Source organism: Rattus norvegicus, chromosome 2 (assembly GCF_021556685.1).
Source record: "Rattus norvegicus strain SHRSP/BbbUtx chromosome 2, alternate assembly SHRSP_T2T, whole genome shotgun sequence".
Classification (NCBI taxonomy): Eukaryota; Metazoa; Chordata; class Mammalia; order Rodentia; family Muridae; genus Rattus; species Rattus norvegicus.
The window spans coordinates 237,280,059-237,306,984 of record NC_141535.1 but is presented as its reverse complement, the minus strand read 5'-3'; the positions used below and the strand labels follow the sequence as shown (position 1 = coordinate 237,306,984).

Below are 26,926 nucleotides of genomic sequence, written 5' to 3'. Positions count from 1 at the left end.
GTGGTTGATGTAGGGAGGGTCCAGCCCATTGTGGGCGGGGCCATCCCTGGGTGGGTGGTCCTGGGTTCTTTAAGAAAGCAAGCTGAGCAGTCCAGTAAGCAGCACCCCTCCCTGGCTTCTACATCAGCTCCTGCCTACAGGTTCCTGCCCCGACTCCCTTCAATGATGGACTGTGATGTGGAAGTGTAAGACAAACAAACCCTTTCCTCCTCATCTTGCTTTTGGCTATGTGTGGTGTTTTATCACAGCAATAGAAACCCTAGTCGAGGTATATTTATAATGAAACAACAATCGAAGGATGCTGTAATGTGGAGGTTAAGAGTATGCCCACCGCTCTCCATGTCCCCACACCAATGACCTGACCTCACAGAGTGAGGAACTAACCGTAATAATAACATGTGACGGAGGTTAAGTTCACAGAAAATCAGAGGCAGAAATACCTTAAATTCAAAGCCAGTGTCAGTAGGCAAATAGGAAAATCCTGCCGCAGACCGAAAAAAATAAAAAAAATAAAAAAAAAATCATTGAACTTAAAATGCACATGAAATTCTTCAGACCGACTGGCATAAACACCTGTAAGTGTGACTGATAATTATTATTGTTTAAAAATGCACACATGATGGACTTTCCAGGCTCAGCATGAGACGTGCTCACTTTGCAAGCCTGACAGGCTGATCCCCAGAGCCCAAGTAATGGCGGAAAGAGAGAAACGACAAATGTTGTCCTTTGAGTATCTCACAAGCAGAGTCGCACATACAGCGCCCCTCCCCACCCACTTCATGCGTGTACACACATACACAATGATGAAAATAATGTTTTCAGTGCTTCAGTGCATGCAAGAAAGATGTTACAGTGTAATAAAGCAAAATGGTGAGAGAGACAGAGAGAGGGACAGGGAGAGACAGAGAGGGGGAGAGAGAGAGAGACAGAGAGAGAGAGAGAGAGAGAGTTATAGACAAGCACACAGACACCCATGTTTCGGTTAAGATTTTGCAATGAAGGGACTAAACAGTAACAAGACCTGGTGTTGTTTTAGCCGTCAGCTATAAAATAACGCTCAGACTGTGTTGATGTTAATTTGCTAAAATAAGACAAACCCTTCCTTAAGCACTTAATGATGATGTGATTTTTTTAATTATTTTTATTGAAGCTTCATATCCACCTTGTGAAGTATACTTTATTATCCCCATGAAAAAAAAGAAATAAACAGAAGGCAAGAAGGTCTGCAGTTTGCCTAGGACCATTCAGCTGAAAGCAGAGACTGTTTTCAAATCCTAATGCATAGACTCAGAAAAACCACTTGTCCCACACTGTAGCCCAGGCTGGCCTCAGATACATGGCAACCCTCCTGATTCAGCCTCCCGAGTGCTGTAATTTTAGGTCTGGCCACTATACCTGACTCTGAAATCACAGTTTTGACCACTTAATAGGATGCATCTATGGATACCAGGGACTCAAATATCATGCAGATGACCTCGTCCAGTGTTAACATCCCACGAAAGCACTCTGGGGTGTCGCAAATGAGGTCTTAATGGTTACATGGTCACATGCTAAGGCCTGTGTGACTTAAATTACATTCATTTAAAAATCATGTCCAGCAGCAGATGCTGGCGAGGATTCGGAGAAAAAGGAACACTCCTCCATTGTTGGTGGGATTGCAGACTGGTACAACCACTCTGGAAATCAGTCTGGAGGTTCCTCAGAAAATTGGACATTGAACTACCTGAGGACCCAGTTATACCTCTCTTGAGCATATACCCAAAAGATGCCCCAACATATAAAAAAGACACGTGCTCCACTATGTTCATCGCAGCCTTATTTATAATAGCCAGAAGCTGGAAAGAACCCAGATGCCCTTCAACAGAGGAATGGATACAGAAAATGTGGTACATCTACACAATGGAATATTACTCAGCTATCAAAAACAATGATTTCATGAAATTTAAAGGCAAATGGTTGGAACTGGAAAATATCATCCTGAGTGAGGTAACCCAATCACAGAAAAACACACATGGTATGCACTCATTGATAAGTGGCTATTAGCCCAAATGCTTGAATTACCCTAGATGCCTAGAACAAATGAAACTCAAGACGGATGATCAAAATGTGAATGCTTCACTCCTTCTTTAAAAGGGGAACAAGAATACTCTTGGCAGGGAATAGAGAGGCAAAGATTAAAACAGAGACAGAAGGAACACCCATTCAGAGCCTGCCCCACATGTGGCCCATGCATATACAGCCATCCAATTAGACAAGATGGATGAAGCAAAGAAGTGCAGGCCGACAGGAGCCGGATGTAGATCTCTCCTGAGAGACACAGCCAGAATACACCAAATACAGAGGCGAATGCCAGCAGCAAACCACTGAACTGAGAATAGGACCCCCGTTGAAGGAATCAGAGAAAGAACTGGAAGAGCTTGAAGGGGCTCGAGACCCCATATGTACAACAATGCCAAGCAACCAGAGCTTCCAGGGACTAAGCCACTACCTAAAGACTATACATGGACTGATCCTGGACTCTGACATAATAGGTAGCAATGAATATCCTAGTAAGAGCACCAGTGGAAGGGGAAGCCCTGGGTCCTGCTAAGACTGAACCCCCAGTGAACTAGATTGTTGGGGGGAGGGCAGCAAGGGGGGAGGATGGGGAGGGGAACACCCATAAAAAAGGAGAGGGGGGAGGGGAATGTTTGCCCAGAAACCGGGAAAGGGAATAACACTCAAAATGTATATAAGAAATACTCAAGTTAATAAAAAAAAAAGAAAAGAAAATAATTTCATTGAAAAAAAAATCATGTCCAGGTGTGCACGTCACACACCCACGAGTTAAGATTACTTTCAGATGTGCATGCTGTGGGCTGGACTCATCCCAAGGACTTTAGGCACATCTGTGAGGAGACAGCACACACCTGTGAGGAGACAGCACACACCTGTGAGGAGACAGCACACACCTGTGAGGAGACGACGCACCTGGTAGCACTGAGCACCTGCAGAAAGCTGCACCCCCGTGAAACAGAGACGGTGGTGATGCACCTCGGCCAACAGCTCCGTAGAAACAGGATCAATCACATTGCTGCTGTGCTAAAACCTTTAGTCTCGGTACAGGAGCCCGTCCTGAGAACAGATTGTGGATCCAGTCCAGGCCCAAACCTAGGAAATAGGGATCCTCACACCCGATAGCATAAGCAAGGATTTGATAACGATTTCTCTCTTTGCAGCCTACATCGGAGCCATGGCACCAAAAGCACAGAAGAGCCCCAAGGGTCAGAGAAAGGGCAAAAAGAAGACGAAGCAACAGTCGCTTGGTAGGATTGATGGCGGTGGTGGTTGTTGACTGTTGCTGTTGTCATGTATTATACAATGTGTACTGTGGCTTGACTTATAAGGTAAAACGAAACATTTTCACTTCTGTGAAGTCAGACACTGCAGTATCAAATGTTCAGAGGCTAGCATTCCCCACTTGCTTCACTCCAATATTAGTGAAATGCCACGGCACCTGCATCACTGAGGATGACCGTGAGAAAGACAGTTGCCTGCTTCGTCTGCAGCTGGCCACCGGGCACTTGAGTTCTCCAGTCCATGTCTGTATCTGTATGCTATGTTCTGGTGTTTTACAATATCATAACCAAGTGAGACAACGTGCTTCTTAAGGTGAAGCTGATGTTTCTTTGTGTTTTAGTTTCAGAAGAAGAGGAGCCAATGAACATGGAGAGCATGGGTAAGTGGAAATAACCAAGTTTGATTCCTAGAGCCTCACGGTGCGGCCCGAACAAGCCCCCAAACTACAGTTCTGCCTGCCTCTGCCTTACCAGAGTGTTTGGATTGCATCCACACACTTGGCCTTGAATTTTTAAAATAAAGAATTAAAAAAACAAATGCAAAAACAAAAACAAACAGAAAGCTGAACTTAAACTGAGAAATAGATTTAGACAACACAATCCTTTTAACAATAAATCTACTGAGAGAATTAAGGGTTAGCAGTGGCTCCATAGATACAGCACATTCCAGACAAACCTCACAACCTGAGTTTGATCCCCCGGAACCCCCCAAAATGAAGGGGAGTCTGGAGAGATGGCTCCCTGTTTAAGAACACCAGAAGCTCTTCTAAAAGGTGGCTCACAACCATCTGTAATGCCAGTTGCAGAGGAATCTGATGCCCTCTTCTGGCTTCTGAGGGCACCACATGCACCTGGTACACAGCGTGGTGTACATGCAGGCAAAACACCTGTACACATAAAATAAAAATAAATAATCTTTAAAATACTAAAAATTGCAAAATAACGTGGAAGGAGAGAACCAACTTCACAGTTGTTCTTTGATCTCCAAAGCTTGCTGCGTACTCATACCTACACACATACATCATACACTGCTGTGCATTCTCACCCACACATACATCATACACTGCTGTGCATTCTCACCCACACATACATCATACACTGCTGTGTACCCATACCCACATATACATCATACACTGCTGTGAGTTCACACCCATACATACATCATATACTGCTGTGCATTCTCACCCACACATACATCATACACTGCTGTGCATTCTCACCCACACATACATCATACACTGCTGTGCATTCTCACCCACACATACATCATACACTGCTGTGCATTCTCACCCACACATACATCATACACTGCTGTGCATTCTCACCCACACATACATCATACAGTGCTGTGCACCCCCACACACATCATACAGTGCTGTGCACCCCCACACATACATCATACACTGAGGTGCACTCACACCCACATATATACATTCTACACTGCTGTGCACCCACACCCCCACACATACATCATACATTGCTGTGCACACACACACACACACACACACACACACACCACACATACCCTCTACCCTATCATGAGAGTATTGAAAGCTCTTTTGTGGGAGGCCTATAAATTATGGCTTCCTCCAGAATCGCTTATTCCAAACTGTAGCTCAAAGGCAGTGTTCATCTGATATCAGCTCATTTTTGTTGAGCTCGTAGCCAACGGCCCCGTAGCTAACACCCGAGTGAAACCTCAGCCTCCTCCTCTGTTCCCAGGCCTTCCTCAGTCTCTTGGAAGCAGACAACATGTCACTAAGCTCTAGGTTCAATGAGTGCCTCTGCCTGCTGACCTCACAGCTTAAAACCTAATGAGAAGCCCTTCTCACTCAGTTTCACCACAGCCCCTGTGGGTTGGCAGCATCCTTGGGTCTTGCCCCATTCCATTCAGTCTGTAGTGCTGGGTCAGGGCCTGAACTAGACAGGATATACGTATTCTGTCGGCTGCCTTTTATTCACAGTGAACATCACCAGCTTACCTCAGCAACAATAAGTCTATAACGCTCACTAAATTCCGCGTAAGGAAATGTTAAATCCTATTTTTAAATTGCCTTTTAAAATGTCCAATTAGTGTAAATGAACCATTGTTATAAAAAATACCAGGCCAGTAGAATCAGAAATGTGTATCTGGTGGAAGCAAGAAACATGAAACACAATCTTGAGTTAGGAGAATAACCTCAAAACCAACCTGGTTTGCAACATGAATTCTAGGACAGCCTGGAATGTTACAGTGTGAGAGCCTGCTCCAGATCTTACTTTTGTTGTTGTTGGAGGTTGGCAAAATGCTTCCTCGCCCCTGTTACTTCTTCCCACTCAGAACAGCCCATTGCTAGGGTCTGGTCCAGGGTGGGAGGTAGAAACAAGAAGATCAGGGAGAGCAATAGAAGTTGAAAGAAAGCCTCCATACCTCTAGACCAGTGCCTTCACTTCTAAAGTTATCCCAAGAACATAGTTTGTAACACAAGAACAATTCACAGGCCTTCCTTAGTCTGTAAGAGTAACAAAATAAGAAACAAATAAGAAAAACTGAGCATTCCCCAGTAAGAACAAGGTTGAATGTTATGTTACAGAAACAAACTAATTTAAAATAGTGTTTCAGACATGTTATGTAATGTCCTAGTAGAAGTACATATGAGGTCACAGTAAAATGTTAAAAGCAGAATTTCTTAAGAGTTCTACATGGGATGAATAGAGCAAAATGTTATTAAGATGTTTCCTGAAGGATGTAAATAAGCCATAGGGTTTTTTTATTCAGATCAAGATTTTTTGTGTGTGTGTGTGTGTGTGTGTGTGTGTGTGTGCGTACACGCACGCATGCACGTTTGTGAATGAGTGGGTACATGTGTGTGCACATGTGTGCTTGCATGTGGAATTCAGAGGACACCCTCAGCCACCTGCTACATCTTTTATTGAGATGGGATCTCTCCTTGGCCTGGGACCTCTCCAAGTAGATGAGGCTGGGTAGCCAAGGAGCTCCAGGATTAGCCTGTTGTTGCGGTAAAATTAAAATAAAAGGCTTCCTGCACTAGGTCTGACACCATAGTGCCTCATGGCATCTGTTAGATATTTTCATCTCAGTCAGCAAAATGTCTCACCAGCTTAGCTCTAACCCATATCACACTGCCAATGACTACTCTCTGAGCCTGTCAATAATCTTTCTACACATCTAGTTCCCAAGGCAGGTTGCCACCATGCCAGACATACACATCCCAATTCTGTGGCTGCCCAGTGTCCTGCCACCATGCACTCCCTTGAACTCAATTAAATCACCACATGAAAGAACACACAACACAATAGCCTCTGATACAATTGATAAGATATAATTGCCCACTTAAATAACATAAAATTTGCTCATCTAGACACACAAAGCCCTGTACACATCCATCCCTTAAGAATAATCATAACAACCTGTAATATGTGCAGAGAGGAATTTTAACATCTGCTGCCATGTTCTCTCGGCTGCTCTCTCCCGTCCTCCAGTCTCCTCCTCCTCTCTACAACTTTTCTCCCACCCATCCTTCCTTCTTGTCCAATGACAGGCCTCATTTCTACCTTGTACCTGCCTTCACCTGCATAATGACATCATCCTACAGCCTGTCTCTCTCTCCCATCTCAAAGTTGCTGGTATTACAAGGGTACCCCAACATGCCCACCTTTTGCACGGGTGCTGCAGATAGAACTCAGGTCCTTGGGTGTACAAGGCAAGAGAGTTATTGACAGGCAAGGGACTGGGCCAGCTCAGTACAACCCTCATACATCAACATGGCCTCAGGCACCAGCCCAGACCAGGCACTTCCTCATGGCCTTTAGTGGTAACATGGGGCTTCAGACATGAAAAGGATCCTGGCTATGATAGGAACAGGGACTCAGACGTGGCCCCTGGTAGCAGCCCAGACCTGGACATCTCCATGGCCTCAGATGGTGGCACAGGCTCCCTCATCTCCACTGTGTCCAGTCCCACCTCTCTCCACAGTGCATGAGCCACTCGGCTTTGCTCTCTCCATCATCTCTCTACTGCACTCCCCATCTCGTCCATTCCTCCATCACAGACTCGACCATCATGGTGGCTCCCACCTCATGGCCGGTGTAGGCACTTGGTTGTCTTTCTTCTAAGTCTCAATATTTTTTTAAGCAAGAAAATTATTTAAAATTAATCAAGCATTTCCTGTTGCTAGTAGTTTTTTGTTGTTGTTGTTGTTGTTTTTTGGTTCTTTTTTTCGGAGCTGGGGATCGAACCCAGGGCCTTGCGCTTCCTGGGTAAGCGCTCTACCACTGAGCTAAATCCCCAACCCCTCTGTTGCTAGTAGTTTAAATTGTATTTAATGTCCAAATTCTACTCTGTGTTCACAGGCCATCCGGAGATTTACCCGTTAGTATTAACTGCCAAGACCCAGGAAATATTCAACTGTCGAATAGATGAAGATATGACAGATGAGCAAACATATAAACTCATCAAAAAAGAAGATATCTTGGCAGACTTGCAAAACCGAGCCGCAGTATCTGACTTCCACCCAGTCAAAAAAATTGTCCTGGTAAATATAATCTTGCTCTTTGCTCTCAGTCCTAACTCAAGAATTTCTCAGAATACGACACGAGGTAGGAAGGTTTTGTGTTCAATGCTGTCATCCCTTTACCTTCAGCCCCTGGGAGTCTGGTATGAGGGGCGCACATGAAAGGGCTACCCCCGTTAGAATAGCGATCTAGCTGGGCATGGTGGCACTTGGGAGGCCGAGGCCAGAGGATCACAAGTCTGAGGCCACCGTGGAGTATATAACAACTTCAAAGCCACCCTGAGCTACAAAGTTAAGATCCTGTCTCAAAATATTTTTCTTATACTACTTTAAACCATTTAGTTCATTGTTTGTCTTGTTCTGTTTCCTACCATATAGATTACACCACCAAACAATACTCACCCTTCCTTATTTTTTCCGTGTGTGTGTGTGTGTGTGTGTGTGTGTGTGTGTGTGTGTGTGTGTGTGTATTAGAGTGGGTAAGTATACCTCTGTGGGTACAGGTACATGTGTGTGTGCATGTGTTGTGGAGGGGTGTGTGTATGTAAAGAGGTGTGTATTTATATGTGTGTGTATGGAGGGGTGTTTGTGTGTGTGTGTGTGTGTGTGTGTGTGTGTGTTGAAATAGGTACATATACTTCTGTGGGTGCCAGTGCAAGTGTGTGTGTGCATGTGTTGTGGAGGGGTGTGTGTGTATGTGTGTGGGGGGTGTATATGGAGGTATGTGTATGTATGGAGGTTTGTGTGTGTGTGTGTGTATGGAGGTTTGGGTGTGTGTATGGAGGTGTGTGTGTGTGTGTGTGTGTGTGTGTGTGTGTGTGTGTGTGCGTGCATTTATCTCTATAAGTTCAGGGGGCAGCCTCAGGCATCTTCCTCAACAGCACTCCACTTGAGTTTTCTAGACAAGGCCACTCACTGAACCTGGAATCCATCAATTAGGCTAGCCTGGCTGACCAGTAAATTTAGACAACCTCCTGTCTCCCCCGACCACAGCCCTGAGATCACAGATCCTAGGAATCTGAACTCAGGTCCGTGCACAGCAGACACTTTATAATCTTGGCCGAGGGGTCCTTTCAATGCACAGTAGTGGGCAGCTGTCTGCCCTCCATACTCTTAGAATCCACATTCTTATCAATAACCCCAAGTTATCACTTACGATTAACTATGTTCCACCTGGACTGCTCATAACTCCAAATGGGCAGCCCTCCGGCCACACTCTCTCGACCTTTATCCTGTGGCCTTTCTCCTCTCTCCTCTCTCCTCTCCTCCTCTTCCTTTACCTCATGGTGGCTTCCTTGCTCCTTTCTTTCCTTGCTGCCATCCTCCCTCTGACTTAAGTCCACAAAACCTCAGCCCCATGTATGTCTCTTCTGCCCAGCTATTGGCGTCTTCATTTACCAATCACAACTAACTTGGGGCAAGGAGAAGCTAGCATCTACTTGTGACTCTCTCATCTCTAGGGCAACCAGTTTGGGGACCAAATTAGCATTAGAATATAGGCAGCATCAGGCCAACCCACTGACACAATGGGGCCATTTTCCTCAAACCTGATGTTTCCCTCTTTCTGTTAAAAATCAAATCATATGGTTCATGGGCTGGAGAGATGACTTGGCTGTTAAGAATACTGACTGTTCTTCCAAAGGAGGACCGGTTCCCATCATCCTCATGGTGCCTCTCAACCAGCTAACTCCAGTTCCAGGGGATCCAGCTTTCTCTTCTGACTGCCCCGAAATGAGACACACACATGGTTTAACAAATACAGTGAATAGGCAAAACACCTACGCCTGTAAAATGAAAAGTAATAAATCTGTTTTTTTTTTTTTTAGCACATGGTAAAATTTCCATGGACCGGTTGTGTTTTTAATGGAGTAATTTGGGAGTTGGGTTTAGAAGGCAGATTATGAGCAGGTTTACATTCCAGGCGTTGGCAGCAACTCCAACTGAATGAGCCCTAACCCTCGCCCCTGCTGATTCACTCCTACAGGAGTACCCGGGGGAGGAGCTCCTCCTCGTATATGACAAAGATTTCAAATATGGACTTAACTTTTACCTCATTGGAACAGAGGAAGGCAAGGAAAACTTTCTAAAGGTAAGTAGATCCGAAGGCCTTGCAGGCCGGCTGCTGGAGGGAGCAGTGCGCTGGCAGCACCCTAAGACCCTAGACATGGCTCTGCTCCCCGAGCCGTTCAGCTCCAGAATGGGGGGCACTGCCCTGAACCTGTAAAGGAACTTGAGAGGACAAATCATATCTCTGGGTTCTCCCAAATAGAATTCGACACACACACACACACACACACACGCACGCACGCACACACACACACTCAGACAGACAGACACACACAGACACAATGACACACAGACACACACTGACACATATGACACACAGACACACACACACACTCAGACAGACAGACACACACAGACACAATGACACACAGACACACACTGACACATATGACACACAGACACACACAGACAGACATACACACAGACAGACACACACAGACGGACAGACAGACACAAACACACACACACAGACAGACACACACACACTCAGACAGATAGACACACACACAGACACACACACAGACACACAGACACACACTTATATACATATTTACATATATACACTTTTTTCTTATAACCCTTCATGAACTCAGGGACACCGAGCTTCATATTTTAACCTGTATGATTTAATCTGTATGATTTGCAAAGACAGTCAGTAAATGATGCTTTCCTAACATGTGGGGTGTTCTCCTCTTCCTCCCCACCTTCATCTTACCTTGTCATCTCCCTGTATCCTGGTGTCTGTCTTTTTAATTCTTTATTCCTCTCCAACCCCTCCCGCTTTGTGGCTTAGTTCCCTACTGAAAGCATAGGATGATGAGAACATGGGAAGCACCCCATGCTCCCCCATGAAAGTCTGGTTTTCTGTGAGAGACGCACACATGTGAGAAGCCATGTGCGCTAGCATCTCTTTGGTTCCTCTCTAGGCACCAGAAATACCAGAGGAACAAGAAGATCTCAAGGAGCATGTTCCAGAAGACGTGTATATCTACAAGCCACCAGTCTCCAAGCCGTGGATATCTTTGGGCAGTGAGAAAGAAATTGAGGAGGAGTCCGTCCAAGAATCGAAAAAGCGGGTCAGTGTCTTCACGGTGCCTTCTAGTCTTTACCTTCCTCTACCTGGATGTTGTTCTTTCCAGAGAGGCTCTAAACTTTGCTGTATGTGCTATGGGAAAGTGCAAGTTTGTTTTGTTTTCTTAATTTGGGGGTGGGGGTGTTGTTACTGGTTCCTAATAGAAGAATGGTCTCTTTCTTGGGCAGCCATCACGATTGAATCTGTTTCTCAAAAAAGGACAGCATAAAGTCTCTTGACCCCTAGTTCCCTAGAGTGTGGCACTCCTGGTATGGGGGGGGGGTGTCTTTGCAAATCTAGTTTGCTATAATGAGGTCACAAGAAGAATAAGCCCCTAATCTGCTTTTATTGGTGTCCATGAGAAATTGATTACATCCAGATGTAGACAAAGATGCCATAAGAAAGAGAATGGGACCGTTAGCCCTCAAAGCCCTGGGTTCAGTCCCCAGCACACATGCCTGCTCAAAGACTGTAGAGATCTGAGGGTGAGTCTGTTTATGGTCAAGGAACAATGACGATTACTAGCTGGCACCAGGCATGGCAAAGAAGCAAGGTGGAGTTCCCCACTGCCCCTCAGCAGGATCCCCCAGACAGTCTCAGGTGTCTTGCCTCCACAGCTGTAAGACTGAACCCCCACCTCCCTGTTTTAAGTCACCCTAGCTGAGGTAGTTGGCTATGACAGCAGTTAGAAATGAGCACAGTTGGGGAACAAATGACTTAAGAAGGTGCTGGCCTGGGGTAGGGGGACAAGTTGGCCATAGTCTCTAGAGGGAAGGCTTTGTCTTGAGTTCCTAGAGGAACTCAGAAATACCATTACACTCAGGGTTATCCCAAATAGAAGGTGGGCTTCCACACGCCTCCTACCCGTCTCTTGCTGGTCCAGATGTAAACCTTCCCCACCCCACCCCACCCCCACCCCCATCACCTCTTGTCCTTTTTGCCCCCATCAAGGTGAGCATAGCTTCACTGAGGAGTAGTGGCTGCAGGCTGTGGGAACAAAAGTCACATGGAACTGGAGAGGGACAGCCAGATTCCAAGGGGCTCTGAGAGGGCCTGAGCACACTGCCACTGTGTCACACGGCCGTCCACTTTTCTCTGTGGACCTCGTTAGGTTTCCTTTGCTGCTTATGTGTGTTGCAGGTGACCTACATGATTTCTAGGAAACGGAGTCAATTTGGTGCACCCGTGACTTTCAGGGACCAGAATGCTTCTAGCGTAAAAGATGCCTACATTGAGTGTACGTCTTACCCAGATAAAAGTTACACCCTCACGCAAGTTGAGAAAGACATTGGCTTGCAAGTCATCGCTGAAGTCAAGGACACAAGCACACAGACCAGATGGTATGAGATGATATATAATAAACACGGGCATGCATCTGATTCAGGGAGACTGAATTCTACCCAATAACGCTCTTTTTAAAATCTTAGGGAACGAGATAAAATTATATACTAAGTACTACGAAGTAGGAAAATGAAAAATGGTTGACTCTCACCTGGAATCTTACTATTGTCTTTTAGAAGCTATCTCTTCCTGCTCAAAGACTTTGTTTATGATGGGAGTCTCACTATTTAGCCCAGGCTAGCCTGGAACTTGCCATGTATTTCAAATTGACTCCCAATTGGTAATGTTCCTGCCTCAGCTTCCCAAATGCCGGGTTACAGGCATGGACCTCCACAGTGTGGTGGTTGTTTTTATACCTCCAGTCAGATTGTCTGACTTCACTGACAAGATTAGCATCATCCTTGTGAAGAAACAAGACACTTCCATCCAGAGCCCTTTTGAATAGCATCTAAAGTTGTGTTTCTTTCACAGTGGAGTAGACAGAAAAGCAGTCCTGAACTCCACACACATTTATCCGCCTGTTTCCTTGACTCTCATAAGCATCTCAGGTTCAAATGCCCAAGCAAACTTAAGTTTATACCCCGAAGCCTGGGGCCTCCCGAATCACCCCCCTCTTAGTGAGTAGTAGTAATCTCTCTAAATTACTAAAATGTATCCACTTCTATCCTTCTGGACCAATCACATCAGGTCTGCCTCTTGATTGGACTATGGTAAATCCTTCTAATGAGGCTACAGTTGTCCATGCTTGCCCTCCTACCTCTATGAAGGCACAGTAATCCTGTTAAAATGGACCTCAGATCATATCCTGCCAAGGCCCTCCAAACTCCATCAAGACTCGGTGTGGCCTGGGTCTGCTTCCTAACCTTCAGCTTTACTTTTCCAGTTCTTCTTGCTCACTGCTGCCAGCCACACTGGCTTCTTGTTCTGGAATCTTTCAAACACACTTATGGCCAGTATACGTATTCTTGAAGAATGTTCCTTCTCTCCTCCGCATTCAGACCTCTGTTTGGATTAGGCATTCCCCTGGCCTCCTATAGAAACACACACGTTCCTTTAGTCTTAACCCCCAACCCCCACCATCTTTCTCCATGGTGCAGTCATCTCTCTGACCACACTTTTCATTGTCCCGTTTCTCCCACCATGCTTAGAGTTTAAGCTGTGTCTGTCTCTCTGTCCTTATTATTCTGCTGTACATCTGGGTCCTAGGACAGCTTCCGGCATGTACTTTTTAAATGGAGGAAGGGAAGAAATGGAGCACAGGACAAACAGAATGTTCAAAGGCCAGTTACATAGAGAAGGGAGACTGCGCAGTATGCTGATGCACTCAGTTCAGTGTCAGACAGACAGGCAGACAGAATTCATGACCGTTAAAATCAAGGGTTATAAGCGTGATGTACAATAATCATACTTTTCAGGTTCGAGTCAACCAAGTCAGAAGTCAGGCAAGCGTGGTATTAACATCCGGACACAGACACATGCACTCTAGAGGTCAGGCTGAGAAATGGGTAAGAAAGTAGGGATGATGAAAAGGGGCAGGCTCAAAGCAGAGGAAAAGAAAAGACTTCCAGTCAAGGCCAGTAACACCTAGAGGAAAGACGAAGACAGAAAGGAGAGATGGCTTCCTAGCTAAGACATCTAGGATACAGACAGATCCCAAAAGAGTCAGGCCAGTTCCGACTCAAGGAGATCGACTCAGAATGAACAGGGACCCAACCCACTGTACTTTGGATGTAGTAGGCTCTCAACAAACACTGACCAATAAAAGTAACGATCGATGTTTTTCTGGAGAGAGGGAGTAAATAGAAGAGAAATAAGGGGAAGGAACTCGAATGGCTCAACTAGATGACTAGGAGATGCTGGTGTTGCCTCATTACGTCCAGACGTCACAGCCACGCTAAAAACTCTAGAAGGTGACCCTGTCCCAAACAAGACAAGGTGACAAGCAATACTTGTGCTGTTCCCACCATGCCAGGTGTGACTTCAACACACCCAATCAGTCCTCACAGTGGTCCTCAAAGGGAGGCTCTGTCAACTGCTTACAAGGAAACAGTCAGAGGCAAAAAAGGATAAAAAACCGAAAACTCGGTTGGTGAACCTGCTCAGTGATAGTGCCTAACGCACACAGGACACTGGGCTCACACACACACACACACAACATACACACACAGGACACTGGGCTCACACACACACACACACACACACACACACACAGAAACACATACACATACCTACACACACACACAACACACACATGCACACACACAACATACACACATACACCCACATGCACACACATACACACACATGCACACACATACCTACACACACACAACATACACACACACCACTTAGACACACACACACAACATACACACACATACCACTCAGACACACACACACACAACATACACACACAACACTCAGACACACACATGAGACATGTACACACACACAAAAACAAGTCTATAATATGTTTTAACCTGAAGTACTGATGAGTAGTTTTGCTGAAAAGCAAAAGAACAAATCATTTTGAAGAATAAGAATGTCTCTTACTTGCCTTGCTACTTTCATAAACCCACGAACATCTTTTTTATTTCTGCCTGAGATCCAAACCCAAGTGTCTCAGGTTTCAGAATCAGCATTCCTTCTCACCACTCTTCTGCCCGCTGCCACGGATGTCAGCATAGGTCGGCAACAAGAACATGTCGTTCTACTCAGACTCCAAGCTCGGTACCTTGCTGCCTGACCGCCGTTCAACCCATTTGCCACTCACAGCAGCAATTGACTGCTGTTTTCAATAAACATGGAACGAATACCCCAGACTCTATTGAGCACCCTAAGCATTCTGGGTGCTCTCTTCAAAGCTCGCACAGACTCACCTAGCACACCCTGACAGTGACTCGGAGATGCTTTGAAGACTTCCATTCACAGACAAGAAAATAGGCTCAGAGTAGTTAAAGGATGAGCCAAGGGTCACGTGGCAAGTGATTGAACCAGACTTTCAAGCCAGATCGCCTGTCCTCGGAGTCTACTTTGATAGTGGCCAAGGATGCAAGGCTCACCAGTGAGTCAGACCGAGGATGACGGTCAGTACGCTGTGACATGCTTCCAGTGGAGGCAAGCCAACTGAATACAAACATGTCTCCATTGATGTGGATGTCATCGCTGCCCCAGTGTGACAAATGCCAGCTTTGCGTTCTCAGAGCAGGGCCTGCCACCGAATGGACGTTGACCAAGTAAACCTCTGCAATGGAGGCTTCACTGTGCTTTACAGGGTGTGTGCAGCCTAGGGCTCTGCCACTAGCTAGGCCTTAGTAGCGTTTGCCAAACACCTCTAGAGGATGTGGAATGGACTGTGCTTGTCTAAATGCACAGATACAGGGCCATGGAGACAGGTGGCTCAGATGGTGAGAGAACGAGCCATGTGAGTACGAGGACCTAGATTCCAAACACTAACACCCAGGGAAAAGCCCTGCACAGGAGTACCCGCACAGAAACCCCAATTCTCCGGAGGGAGGGCAGTGGTAGGAGTGTGGCTGAGGCTTGCTGGCCGGCCTACCTGGAAAACAATGAGCTCCAAGTGAAGGGGAGGATGATGTCTCCGGGGAATAGGCACACAGGGCACATAGGGCAGAGTGGGACACTCAGCATCATCGCTGGTCTCAGCACGCATGCGCACCTACACATACACGCCTCTACCTGGACATGTACTTAAACCATCCACATGTACAAGAGAGACAGACAGACAGACACAGAAAGACAGACAGAGACAGATACAGAACAGAAACAGAGAGAGAGAGAGACAGAGAGATAGATGCAGAGAGACAAAGAGACAAGAGACAGAGACACAGAGACTCAGAGACACACAGAGAGACAGACAGAGTCAGAGAGACACAGAGATAGAGACAAAGAAAGACAGAGACAGACACAGAGAGACAGAGTCAGAGAGACAGAGACAGAGAGATAGAGAGACAGAGACAAAGAAAGACAGAGACAGAGTCAGAGAGACACAGAGATAGAGACAAAGAAAGACAGAGACAGACACAGAGACACAGAAACACAGAAGAGATGCAGAGAGACAGAGTCAGAGAAACAGAGACAGAGACACAGACAGAGACAAAGACAGAGACAGACACAGACACAGAGACAGACAGAGTCAGAGAGACACAGAGATAGAGACAAAGAAAGACAGAGACAGACACAGAGAGACAGAGTCAGAGACAGAGAGAGACACAGAGAGACAGAGACAAAGACAGAGACAGACACACAGAGAGAGAGACAAAGACAGAGACAGACACAGAGAGACAGACAGAGTCAGAGACAGAGACAGACAGAGACACTGAGAGAGACAGACACAGAGATGCAGAGACACAGAAGAGACATGCAGAGAGGCAGAGTCAGAGAAACAGAGACAGACACAGAGAGACAGAGACAAAGACAGAGACAGACACAGAGACAGAGACAGACAGAGACAGACAGACAGAGACAGAGAGACAGACAGAGACAGACAGAGAGACAGAGAAGGACAGAGAGAGAGAAACTGATTGGATAAACTAGAGGAGAGAGAAAAGAGGGAGAATGAGGTAAATACTATAAATATCGACTTAAAGAGAAAGAAAAGTAAACTTGACAAATATCAGGGAATCTGGGTAAAGGACATATAGGAATTTCTTTATAATTAATTCTTCTTACAACTCTTCTATACTATTTTTTAAAGAATTATTTATTTATTATATATAAGCACCCTGTAGCTGACTTCAGAAGAAGGCATCAGATCCCATTACAGAGTATGGCTGTGAGCCACCATGTGGTTGCTGGGAATTGAACTCAGGACCTCTGGAAGAACAGTCAGTGCTCTTAACCGCTGAGCCTTCTCTCCAGCCTTCTTCTATAATATTATAAAATAATTTCCAAATCAGATTTTACAACCTAAGACCCTTTAAGGCTATTTTTAATGCAAGAGCACGCTGTCCATAGTCCTGGGTTTCATAAGAATATAATTACTTTCACCATGCTCTCCTCTTAGCTCTCATGGTTTTCCACACATTCTATCAGCTCCAGGGCCTCTTATATTATTATTATTATTATTATTATTATTATTATTATTGTTATTATTATTGTTGTTGTTGTTATTGTTATGTTGGAGAAATGTACATGTAAACTTTGGTAATCAATATTGATTTTATGATAAAGAAAAATACTTAGATAAAATATTTTGATATAAATATTCTGACACCACTGTCATAGAAATAGACTTTTAACCCCGGTATAACCTACACTTGGTCTTCTCTGATCCAAGTTTTGGTATTCAACTTTCTTTTCTATATTAGGGCATTTCCAAGAAATGCTACGACACAGTATTATCCAAGAGAATTCTCAGAAGAGGAGAAAAACGTTCTCGTAGAATCAAAATCCTTAGCTGAGTTTTTCAGCACTGTGTCCACCAGGTAAGAAAATCCAGGTTAAAAAACTTTAAAGATAGTATCACATGCTTGCTTTTAATCTCGGGGTCTTGGGAAGCAGATTCTTATGTGAGAACCGCTGGTCAGCCAGGCTTGAGCGGCGGAGTCTCGGAGATCCCTCTGCCAACTTACCACGGGCCTTTCATGGGAGAGCTGTACCAAACACCTCAAGGACAGCCCAGTGTGCCACGACGTTTTCCTAACTTCAAATTGGCACTTAAAAGCTGAACATTGCTGATCTGAGTGTTTGAGGCCAGAACATGACAGACTGTGGGTGGGACAAAAGTCTAAACACAATTCATTTATGTTTCACACACACACACACACACACACACACACACACACACATAGGCTGACATAGGAGGGTCTGACTTTTTATAACCTTTCAGGGGTAAAGGGACAGTTCACATCACGTGACTAGTTCTGCCTAACAAGGATCATAGAGCATCAGAATGCTATACATTGAGAACTGATCAGTCACAGCACAGAGAGCTTCTTAACTGTTTCAGAGAGAGGCAGGGGAAGCATGATCTGATCGAGGCTGTGAGATCAGCGGGTGCAGGCCCATGCTCTAACAAGAAGGGGCTCCTGTAGTTCCTTCCCTGTTGAAAAGGAAAGAGAACACAGACCCAAAAGCAAGCAGAAAACTTATATAAGAACTATGATAGCACTGGCCAGAGTAAATAAGAAACCAATAGTGATATTGTTTTTCTTCCCATTTTAGAACTGAACAACATTATTTCTGTTTTTAAGTTTGTGATGAGATTTCAGTCCGAGAGCAAGCACTCTTACAGAAGTGGGTTTCTTTTCTCTCGGAGTTTTGTCTAAATAAACCAAGTGTGGCATCATTCCCCAAAGAAGGCTATGAGAGAAACTTCCGAGGGATTCACACAGCGCCAGCTTTAGGGTTCTAAGCAGTAATGGCCCTCGTGTACACGCATCAACCCTGTGGTGACGGTTGCAGTGTCATTGGGTACTAACATCCAGTATGTGGGGTGCTTCTTTTTAAAAAATAAAACAGTGTCGAAATAGCCCTGCAGCAAAACGAGATCATGAACACATTTACTGATGACTGGAGGAGCCTCGCAGAGGAGGAGAGTACCTTTGGGGACAAGACTGACACCCATCTGAAGGAGTACCAGTCCTTCACAGACCTCCACAACACCATGGAGAAAATGATTACCTGCGTCTCTTGGCACCCCACCATCTACGGTGAGGAAGAAATGCTGGGGACTCCCTTTCGCGCTGACTTGGAGAAAGTCTTGCATTAATCTCTGAAACTTAAAATGAGGTTGATTTTAGCTAAACATATAAGACTTGCTGAGTGCCAGGCCCCCTACCAAGCAAGCGCTTGCTTTCCACACCTGCACTTAGGGCTGTGCCAGCTTAGGTCAAGGGCAGTGGACAGAGAACCTGCCTTTGCCTGTGATTTGCCAGACTCCTGTGCTCTGGAGTGACGCCTGTAAAGAAGTCAACAGCTAAGGGGAAAGCAATGTGTCCAGGTGCAGCCAGGAAGGTGCAGCCACATCCGGTGGCTCACCACTACCTGTAACGCCATCTCTGTTGGATCCAACATCTTCTACCGCTCCCTGTGGTACTCATACTGCACTCATGCACATACCCACACGGACCAACACACACACACACACACACACACACACACACACACAATTAAAAATAAAATGAAATCCTCATCTTTTATTACCAACCCTTGCAAGTCCCCTGTGTATGCTAACCACACATCTCAGTGGGGACCAGTTACATTTCCACGGCTAAGCAATGCATGCCTCAGGGATTAAATCTGCTACAACGACAGGCACCAGCTGGAGGTCTCTGGGGACAGCAGCTGCTGACTGCTTGGTACCTGTGTTTCACCCAGGGCTCATAGTCGTGTCGGTGGCCGTACGCCTCTCCTACGAAGAAAGGGTCCAGAATTCCAGTAGGCTACTGCTTCAGCCATCACTGATTCTCTTCTGGAGTTTCTCTGACCCCATACACCCTCAGGTAATCCATGGGAGTTAGAGCGGAAGCTTAACTTTTTCAAATAACCACATTATCATGTCCCCAGAAAAAGGTTAGCTGCAATGATCTGCTACTGTATGATCTCCTAATGGCGTGAGCTCTTAGGCAATCGGATTTCCTTTGTCACAGACTGCCGCCATTCAATCTGAACAAAGTGAAACTTCACACTTACATTATGGAACGTATATCGGACAAGTCAGTGTTTTAAAAATGGAAGCTGCCGGGTTGGGGTGATGTCTCAGTCCATAGAGTACCTGCCGTGGAAGCACGAGGGCTTGACTTCAGGTCCTCACAGACCATGGAAAAAGCCAGACTGGTTGTCACACCTGTCACCACAGTGCAGGAGGATCTCTGGGGGTCATTGGTCAGTTCAGGCCAATGAGTAACCTTCAGGTTCAGTGAATCAAAAGATAAAGTAGAAAAATAACTGAAGACAACGGCCCTCTAGCCTATACACACACACACACACTCACACACACACACACACACACACACACACACACACACACACACACACACCTTTAATGGACTGTATTTAAATATCGCGATATTCAAATGCACATAGATTTTTAGTTTCCTAAGAATTTGCTCAATTCTAAGGATTGTCAGTAGGGGTGCTAGAGAGTAAAATGACTGTGTAGGAGAGTGTGGAAACCATGATCTTCTTCAGCTCCCGCTGCACTGTGGCAGCCCGTCATCAAGGGAATCTGAGCTGAGTTGTAACTGTGTATTTGACTCTCCAAATTCTTCTAAGGAGTTTAACTAGAACACCCTCACAGGAGCATGCACACGTACACACTCACACACATTCAAACCAAACCCCACGTCAAGCCACAATTCTGCTCAGTAAGAGTTCTTACTTCGAGGCACTGTTAGTGTCATATTATTTTAATGCCCTTAAATGTAATAATACCCCATTCCTGAGGCTCTTAATTATTGCAGAACTAAGGCTCTCCCCTAATGAGATCTACCTTCCCTCCTCACTACATCTGCTTTAGGGCCATTTTGTCCTTGTGGGTGGAATATGTTTTTCCGTAAATGCAGAGATCCAAGTGGCAGGTCTCTAGTCCTTTACTCCCCACCCTCCCCAAACTAGTGCAGGCCTCTCTTTCCAGAGAGGGCAAAGTCCTGGTGCTACTGCCCCGGAGGGCGACTTCCCCTCTGTTATGAAGTGTGGCCAGTGCCTCTTCTGTTAGGATGTTAGGACACTTTCTTACCTCTATTTTAAAGATAAGCTTTAAAAAGACAAGCATGCACTATGGAGACAGCCCTGTGGGAAAAGCAGGTGTGTGAGGGTGAAGAACTGAATCCTGGTGCTCTGAGGCAGAGGGGACCGTGGGGCAGGCTGGGTGCCTAAAGATAGCTAAAGTAGCTGGGTTGACTGGCTTTCAGTTCAAGTGAGAGACCCTGACTCAAAAGGTGAGGGGGAGAATGATCACAGATGATACCTGACATCACCCTCTGACCTACACATACACATGTACACATACACACACATGCACATACACATATACATACATACACACATGTTCACACACACCACTCACACACATATACACACATACACACATGTTCACACACACATACACATACTTATGAACATACACACACGGACACATACACACATGCACATACACACACAAATATGCACATACACACAAATACACACATGCACACAAAATACATACATACACATGCACACACAAATACACACATATACACATGCACACACACCACTCGCACACACTTATACACACATACACACATGTTCATACACACCACTCACACACATACACATACTTATGAACATACACAGACAAATACATGCACATATACACATACTTATGAACATGCACACACATAGACACATACACACATGTCCCCACACATACTTACAAACATACACACACATGTACACATACATACACACACATATACACATACACATGTATATACACACCACTCACATACATACACATACTTACATACACACACGGACACATACACATACACACACACATGAACATACACACACTTACAAATATACACTCATATGCATACTTACACACACATACACATACTTAGGAATACACATGCATAGTTATAAAGACACACACACTCATTCTACACATGTGTATATACACACATACATGTGCACACACACACAAGAAGATACTTTTTAAGAGATTTTATGAGTGATCTACATTTCCTAATTAAAACCCTGATAACATTAGTATTTTTACTTTCACAAGTAAAGCTCTCTCTAAAATACAAAAAGTGCTGAAAACTACAATAATTCACCCAGGCCCAGTTGAAAAATCCAGTTGGGCCAGAAGGGGTGGTGCACACCTTTAATCCCAGCACTCAGGAGCAAGGGGCAGGTGGATCTCTGTGAGTTCGAATCCAGCCTGGTCTATATACAGTTAGTTCCTAGACAGCCAAAAGTACATAGAGGGACCCTTCTCAAAGAAAAGGAAAAAGGAGTGCAGTTGGAAACTCTGCCTTTGGTGCTGTGGTGGGTAACAGTCTCTGTGCACCTTCCCAGGTGTAACATTATATTAGAGTGGTGACTCCTTCATATTGTTTTAAAACTTTAAATATTAGCTAGGCAATGGTGGTGCATTCCCTTAATCCCAGCTCTCGGGAGGTAGAGGCTGGAGGATCTCTGAGTTCAAGACCAGCCTGATCTCCAGTGAGTTCCAGGACAGACAGGGTTACGCAGAGAAACCCTGTCTAGAAGAACCTTGAAATACTTACTCTATTACTTCCAGATTCTCCCACTCAGCGAATTTTCTCTTTGACTGCCCACAGCACACCTGATAGACATACAAAGAAGAAAGGCAAATATCTCATCCTCCCTCAATGTTTATCCTCTTCATTCTTTAGAAACACCAACTTCGTATTCTTTTGTTTGACATATGATAGCATGCCCCAATAATTATATAACCCTTGGGTGGGTGGTGGAAGGACCTAGATCCCTGAGAGAGACAAGTCTCATAGGTGGGACCAATGTCCATGATAAAATTCAACAAAAGGGCCTTCCATCCTAGAGGTCTGCCTCAGATGTGTGCTGCCCAGACAGCTACAAAATTAGACTTCTGCCCATCTCAATATCACTTAATACCTTTTGTTTTATTCATGGGGTTGACTTTAGTTGATGCTGGAGAGCCCTGATGACATCTTCTGCTTCGAGTTCTGTCCAAGTGACCCCAATATCATCGCTGGAGGCTGCATCAATGGACAGGTAGTTAAGGATTGTCTTTAGATGCTCATTAATGCTGTAAGACATTTTGACATTGGTAGCTTAGAACTTAAGGGCTCAGTGTGGCACAGGGATTAATCACTATGCCAGAACTTGGGTAGAAAGATACATCAGACATGGGGTTGGAACTGGAGATGTTTACAGAATAATTCAGTCAGGATAACCAAACTCAGTCTACTCCATTTCTTTCATTTACACAGCCCAGACCCTCCTGCCTAGGGTGGGACCTCCCACAGTGGGATGGGCCATTTCACACCAATCAGCAATCAAAAATAAATGCCCTGGAGACACACCCATGGGCCACTCTGCCCTAAGCAATCCCTAGGTTCCCTCTTCCCATGCAATTCTAGTTTAAGTCAAACTGACAATAAACATTATCCAATGTAGCAAGCTGTAAACATCATGACCTCTCATAGGAGATCAGTGCTGGAATTTTCCTGAAGTTATTTAAAAGTTATGAAATAATACAGAATTTAAATAGAAGTTCATTGGAAAATACGTATCATTGAAGTTGGATGTACTTGGCCCTATGTCTGCTTTGTTTAACTAACTTCAACCACATTGAGATTCTGCCCGTCGATATTGTTGTGTCAAGGAAGCAAAATAAAAATCTCTAAGGCCGTTCTATAAGCTTCAGGTGATTTCGATCCAGTGCGTTTGACTGTTGGAAACAGCACTTAAGATACAGAATGAAGCTGCAGAAGGGTCCTAGCCTGTGCAAAGTTTGATCCCCAGCCCTTCCTAAACAGCATGGTGGCACCCACCCCCACTCCCAGCCTTGGCAACATGGACAGTTTGAGATCAGCCTGGACTACCGGAGACCTTATCCCAGTTAATAAAATAAAATAAAGGTATCTGGTCATTCTGCGTGTGGCTAAAAAGGCTTCCGTAGCTGAGATTCAGACAGGAGCAGCTTCCAGATTCATTTCTCCACAACAGCAGGGAAATTAGGGAAACTAATGTCTCCACAGCTTCTGTTCAGCAACTACTGAGATCACAGTCGTGACCCAGAGCCACTGCCTAAGACAAGAGCATCCAAAGTGCCTTCGCTTTGTAACAAGAATGGCGTGGCTGTTTTAGAGCACTGTGGAAAAGAACATGAGAAAATAAAGCCACCCATGACTCTCCCATATCGGCCTTCACCAACATTTTATTTTGTGCCCCGGCAGGCTGTGTAGTCACTGACAGCGGCCCTGGCTTCCTGTTGAACATTCTATTCTGTTCTTCTTTTTAAAAGAATGAACGAATTCTAAGTTAGCCCTTACAGACAATTATGATAATTCATTTGCCTTTCTTCCCCCACATTTGGATGTTTGTACTTCAGTCTTGAGAGTTTGGGTAAAGTCTGTCCCTCCTGAGGTCTGAGCAAGCTGCACCTACATTCGAAGCAGAACAAAGGACAAAAATCTCCCAAGCACGGGGAAGCGCACGGTTTTTGTCTTGCATTTGTTTGCTCAGTCATAGTATCTGTTACCACAAACATAGAACAGGAGTTGGGGGTAGGAAAGAAAGATGGAAACATTCTCAAAGCCCATCTAAGGATGCTGAGTTACTTTTCCTACAATCCAGGCCAGATTATGCCCGACAATTGATGTCCCGCTAAAAACGAGGATCGGTTATGCAGTTGATCTCTCAGGTGGCACACCACTGGCTTCCCAAAAAGCAGCCTTTCAGACCCAATTCTCTGTGTCCTGAAAGTGCTATTCTGACACCTTTCTCTGCTTTAGATCATCCTGTGGGATATCACGGCACACGCGGAACGCATAGAGAACATCAAGACGGGCGGTAGCAGAAGTAAAAAGGCCACTCTCAAGGTTGGCTCTCCATAGATTCTCACTCACGGGGATGCTTTCTCCACACGAGGGTTTCTCAAAAACATCATATAGAGAAGCTCTGCCATGTTTCTAAAAGCTCGGTATAAGAAACACAGCCTTCATTTTCATTTTGCTATCTTTCGCATCTGTCTGTAGACCTGCCCCGAGTAACTTTGTATGGAATCACTCACTAAAAACAAAAGCTTCGGGGTTGGGGATTTAGCTCAGTGGTAGAGCGCTTGCCTAGGAAGCTCAAGGCCCTGGGTTCGGTCCCCAGCTCCGGGGGGGGGAAAAAAAAAAAGCTTCACTGGCCAGTACAGGAGTTTACAGGGTTTTGTTGTGTTTATTATTAAGGAAAATGAAGGAAGCAAATGCTTTGTCTAAAGTGATTTTGTTGAAGGACCCCAGGATAGAAGACTGGAGAGTCAGGGTACCAAGACACTGCCTCACAGGCCTTGGACGTGCTACCTCACCTCTCCACATGTATAAGATTAAAGAATGACAAGTCCTTTATGTTGAAAATATGCTACCAATGGACTGGCAGGATGGTTCAGTAGGTACACACATACACACATGCACACACACACACACACACATACACACACACACACACACACACACACACACACACACGCAAGTACACAAAATAAATAACGGAAACTTTAAGTTAAAAGATATGTTACAGTTCTGAGAGGCTACAGTTCCCAAAGAGTACTGAGAAGAGCAGCCAGCATCGAGGGGAGTGTTTCCCCCCACATCACACATCCTCTCCAGCCCCAGGTCTCCAGCCTTGCTATCATAGGTTTCTCCCTCCCTCCTTCAGGAATAGTTTGGGTTCATAATCCTTGTGAGATGTAGATATTACTTTGAAAGGGAAAGTTGCCAAGTCTGTTACTAAACATGGGGCATACGGAAACATTACTTTGTGTTTTACCCTGACTGAGACAACTCAGAGATTTTACAGTTTAGCTGGAATTTTACAGTTTACCGTCCGCCCGCCCGCCCGTCAGCTCCCTGAAATGTAACTTTCTTTTCACCTTTATCCAGCCAATGTTTCTCCTTGAACCAGACAGCAATAAAGAAATAATGTATGTCAGACACTGTGCAGTGTCTTCCATTGAAAACGGCCATAGGAAAGTAATCACAGATATACACTGGCTGCCGGACTCATTTGAGGTAAGCTTGGATGGTCACATAGGTGCTGGGAACCAAACCTGGGCTCTCTAGAAGCGCAAACAGTGCTCCTGACCACCCAGCCATCCCGCCAGCCTGGATTCCGTTCAATTTGTTTGTTTTGTTTTTTGAGACAGTGACTCTTGTCTCACAGGCCGACTTTGAACTTGAGTAGCCGTAGATGACCTTGAATTTCCGATTCTCCTGTCTCCACCTCCCAAGTGTGGGGCTTACACATGCCGGTACCTTATCTAGGGTACGGAGCGCTACTGGAGATGGAACCCAGGGTCCTGGGCACACTTGGCAGACAATGTACCTACTGAACTGCCCCCGGTCCCTGTTTAGTTTCTAAAATGTGGTTTTTAAGCGTCTGAAACAGTATTATGGCTTTGGGAGTTCACTCTAGCTTCTTTTCTACTGCTGTGGTAAAATGCTTTGACTGAAAGTATATTAGGAGAGGCAAGGGCTTGTTTGGGTTACCTTCCAATTCTATCCTTGAGGTAAGCTGAGGCAGGAACTTGAAGCAGAAACCACGGAGGAATAGTTCTTGTTGGCTCCATCATTACCCCCCTCTCAGGCTCGTGCCTGCTTTCCTTACACAGCTCAGAATCACCTACCTAAGGGTGATTCTCCCACCGTGGGTTGGGCCCTCAGACACCGAGTAATAAGGTAATTTCCCACAGACCTGCCCACAGCCCAGTTGGATGAAGGCAGTTCTCAATAGAGGCTTTCTTTTCCTTTAACAGAGATAACTAGGACAACATTCTAAATCTTTAAGATACAAAGCCCTGGAGTGCTGAGTCTCTGAGATCCTAGGGGTGTCCTCCGGAGAGGGAGAGATTCTTAAACTCTCAGATCGGA

The 26,926-nt window shown here is 45.2% G+C and overlaps 2 protein-coding genes across 4 annotated transcripts in view; one reads left to right on the top strand and one right to left on the bottom strand.

Annotated features, from left to right (window-relative positions):
- Mcoln3 (mucolipin TRP cation channel 3) overlaps positions 1-26,926 on the bottom strand; it is a 107,620-nt gene that overhangs the window by 39,505 nt on the left and 41,189 nt on the right. Inside the window, exons 1-2 of one of the 3 annotated variants that reach the window (XM_087621365.1) lie at positions 22,941-23,094; positions 22,574-22,632 (exon numbers count right to left, since the gene is read on the bottom strand). The exons of the other annotated variants lie outside the window; for them this stretch is intronic. The gene's annotated coding sequence lies outside the window, so the exon portion shown is untranslated. Of the gene's footprint in view, positions 1-22,573; positions 22,633-22,940; positions 23,095-26,926 lie in introns of those variants that run through there. 3 annotated transcript variants of the gene reach the window in all.
- Positions 1-26,926, top strand: part of Dnai3 (dynein axonemal intermediate chain 3) — a 58,046-nt gene that overhangs the window by 1,557 nt on the left and 29,563 nt on the right. The window contains 12 exon segments of the mRNA NM_001134736.1: positions 3,219-3,305; positions 3,680-3,718; positions 7,692-7,873; positions 9,837-9,941; positions 10,846-10,995; positions 12,132-12,331; positions 17,663-17,779; positions 18,816-19,006; positions 19,674-19,798; positions 22,971-23,060; positions 24,806-24,892; positions 25,940-26,068. Of these exon segments, the coding sequence (NP_001128208.1) occupies positions 3,233-3,305; positions 3,680-3,718; positions 7,692-7,873; positions 9,837-9,941; positions 10,846-10,995; positions 12,132-12,331; positions 17,663-17,779; positions 18,816-19,006; positions 19,674-19,798; positions 22,971-23,060; positions 24,806-24,892; positions 25,940-26,068 (1,488 nt within the window). The 5' untranslated portion in view covers positions 3,219-3,232.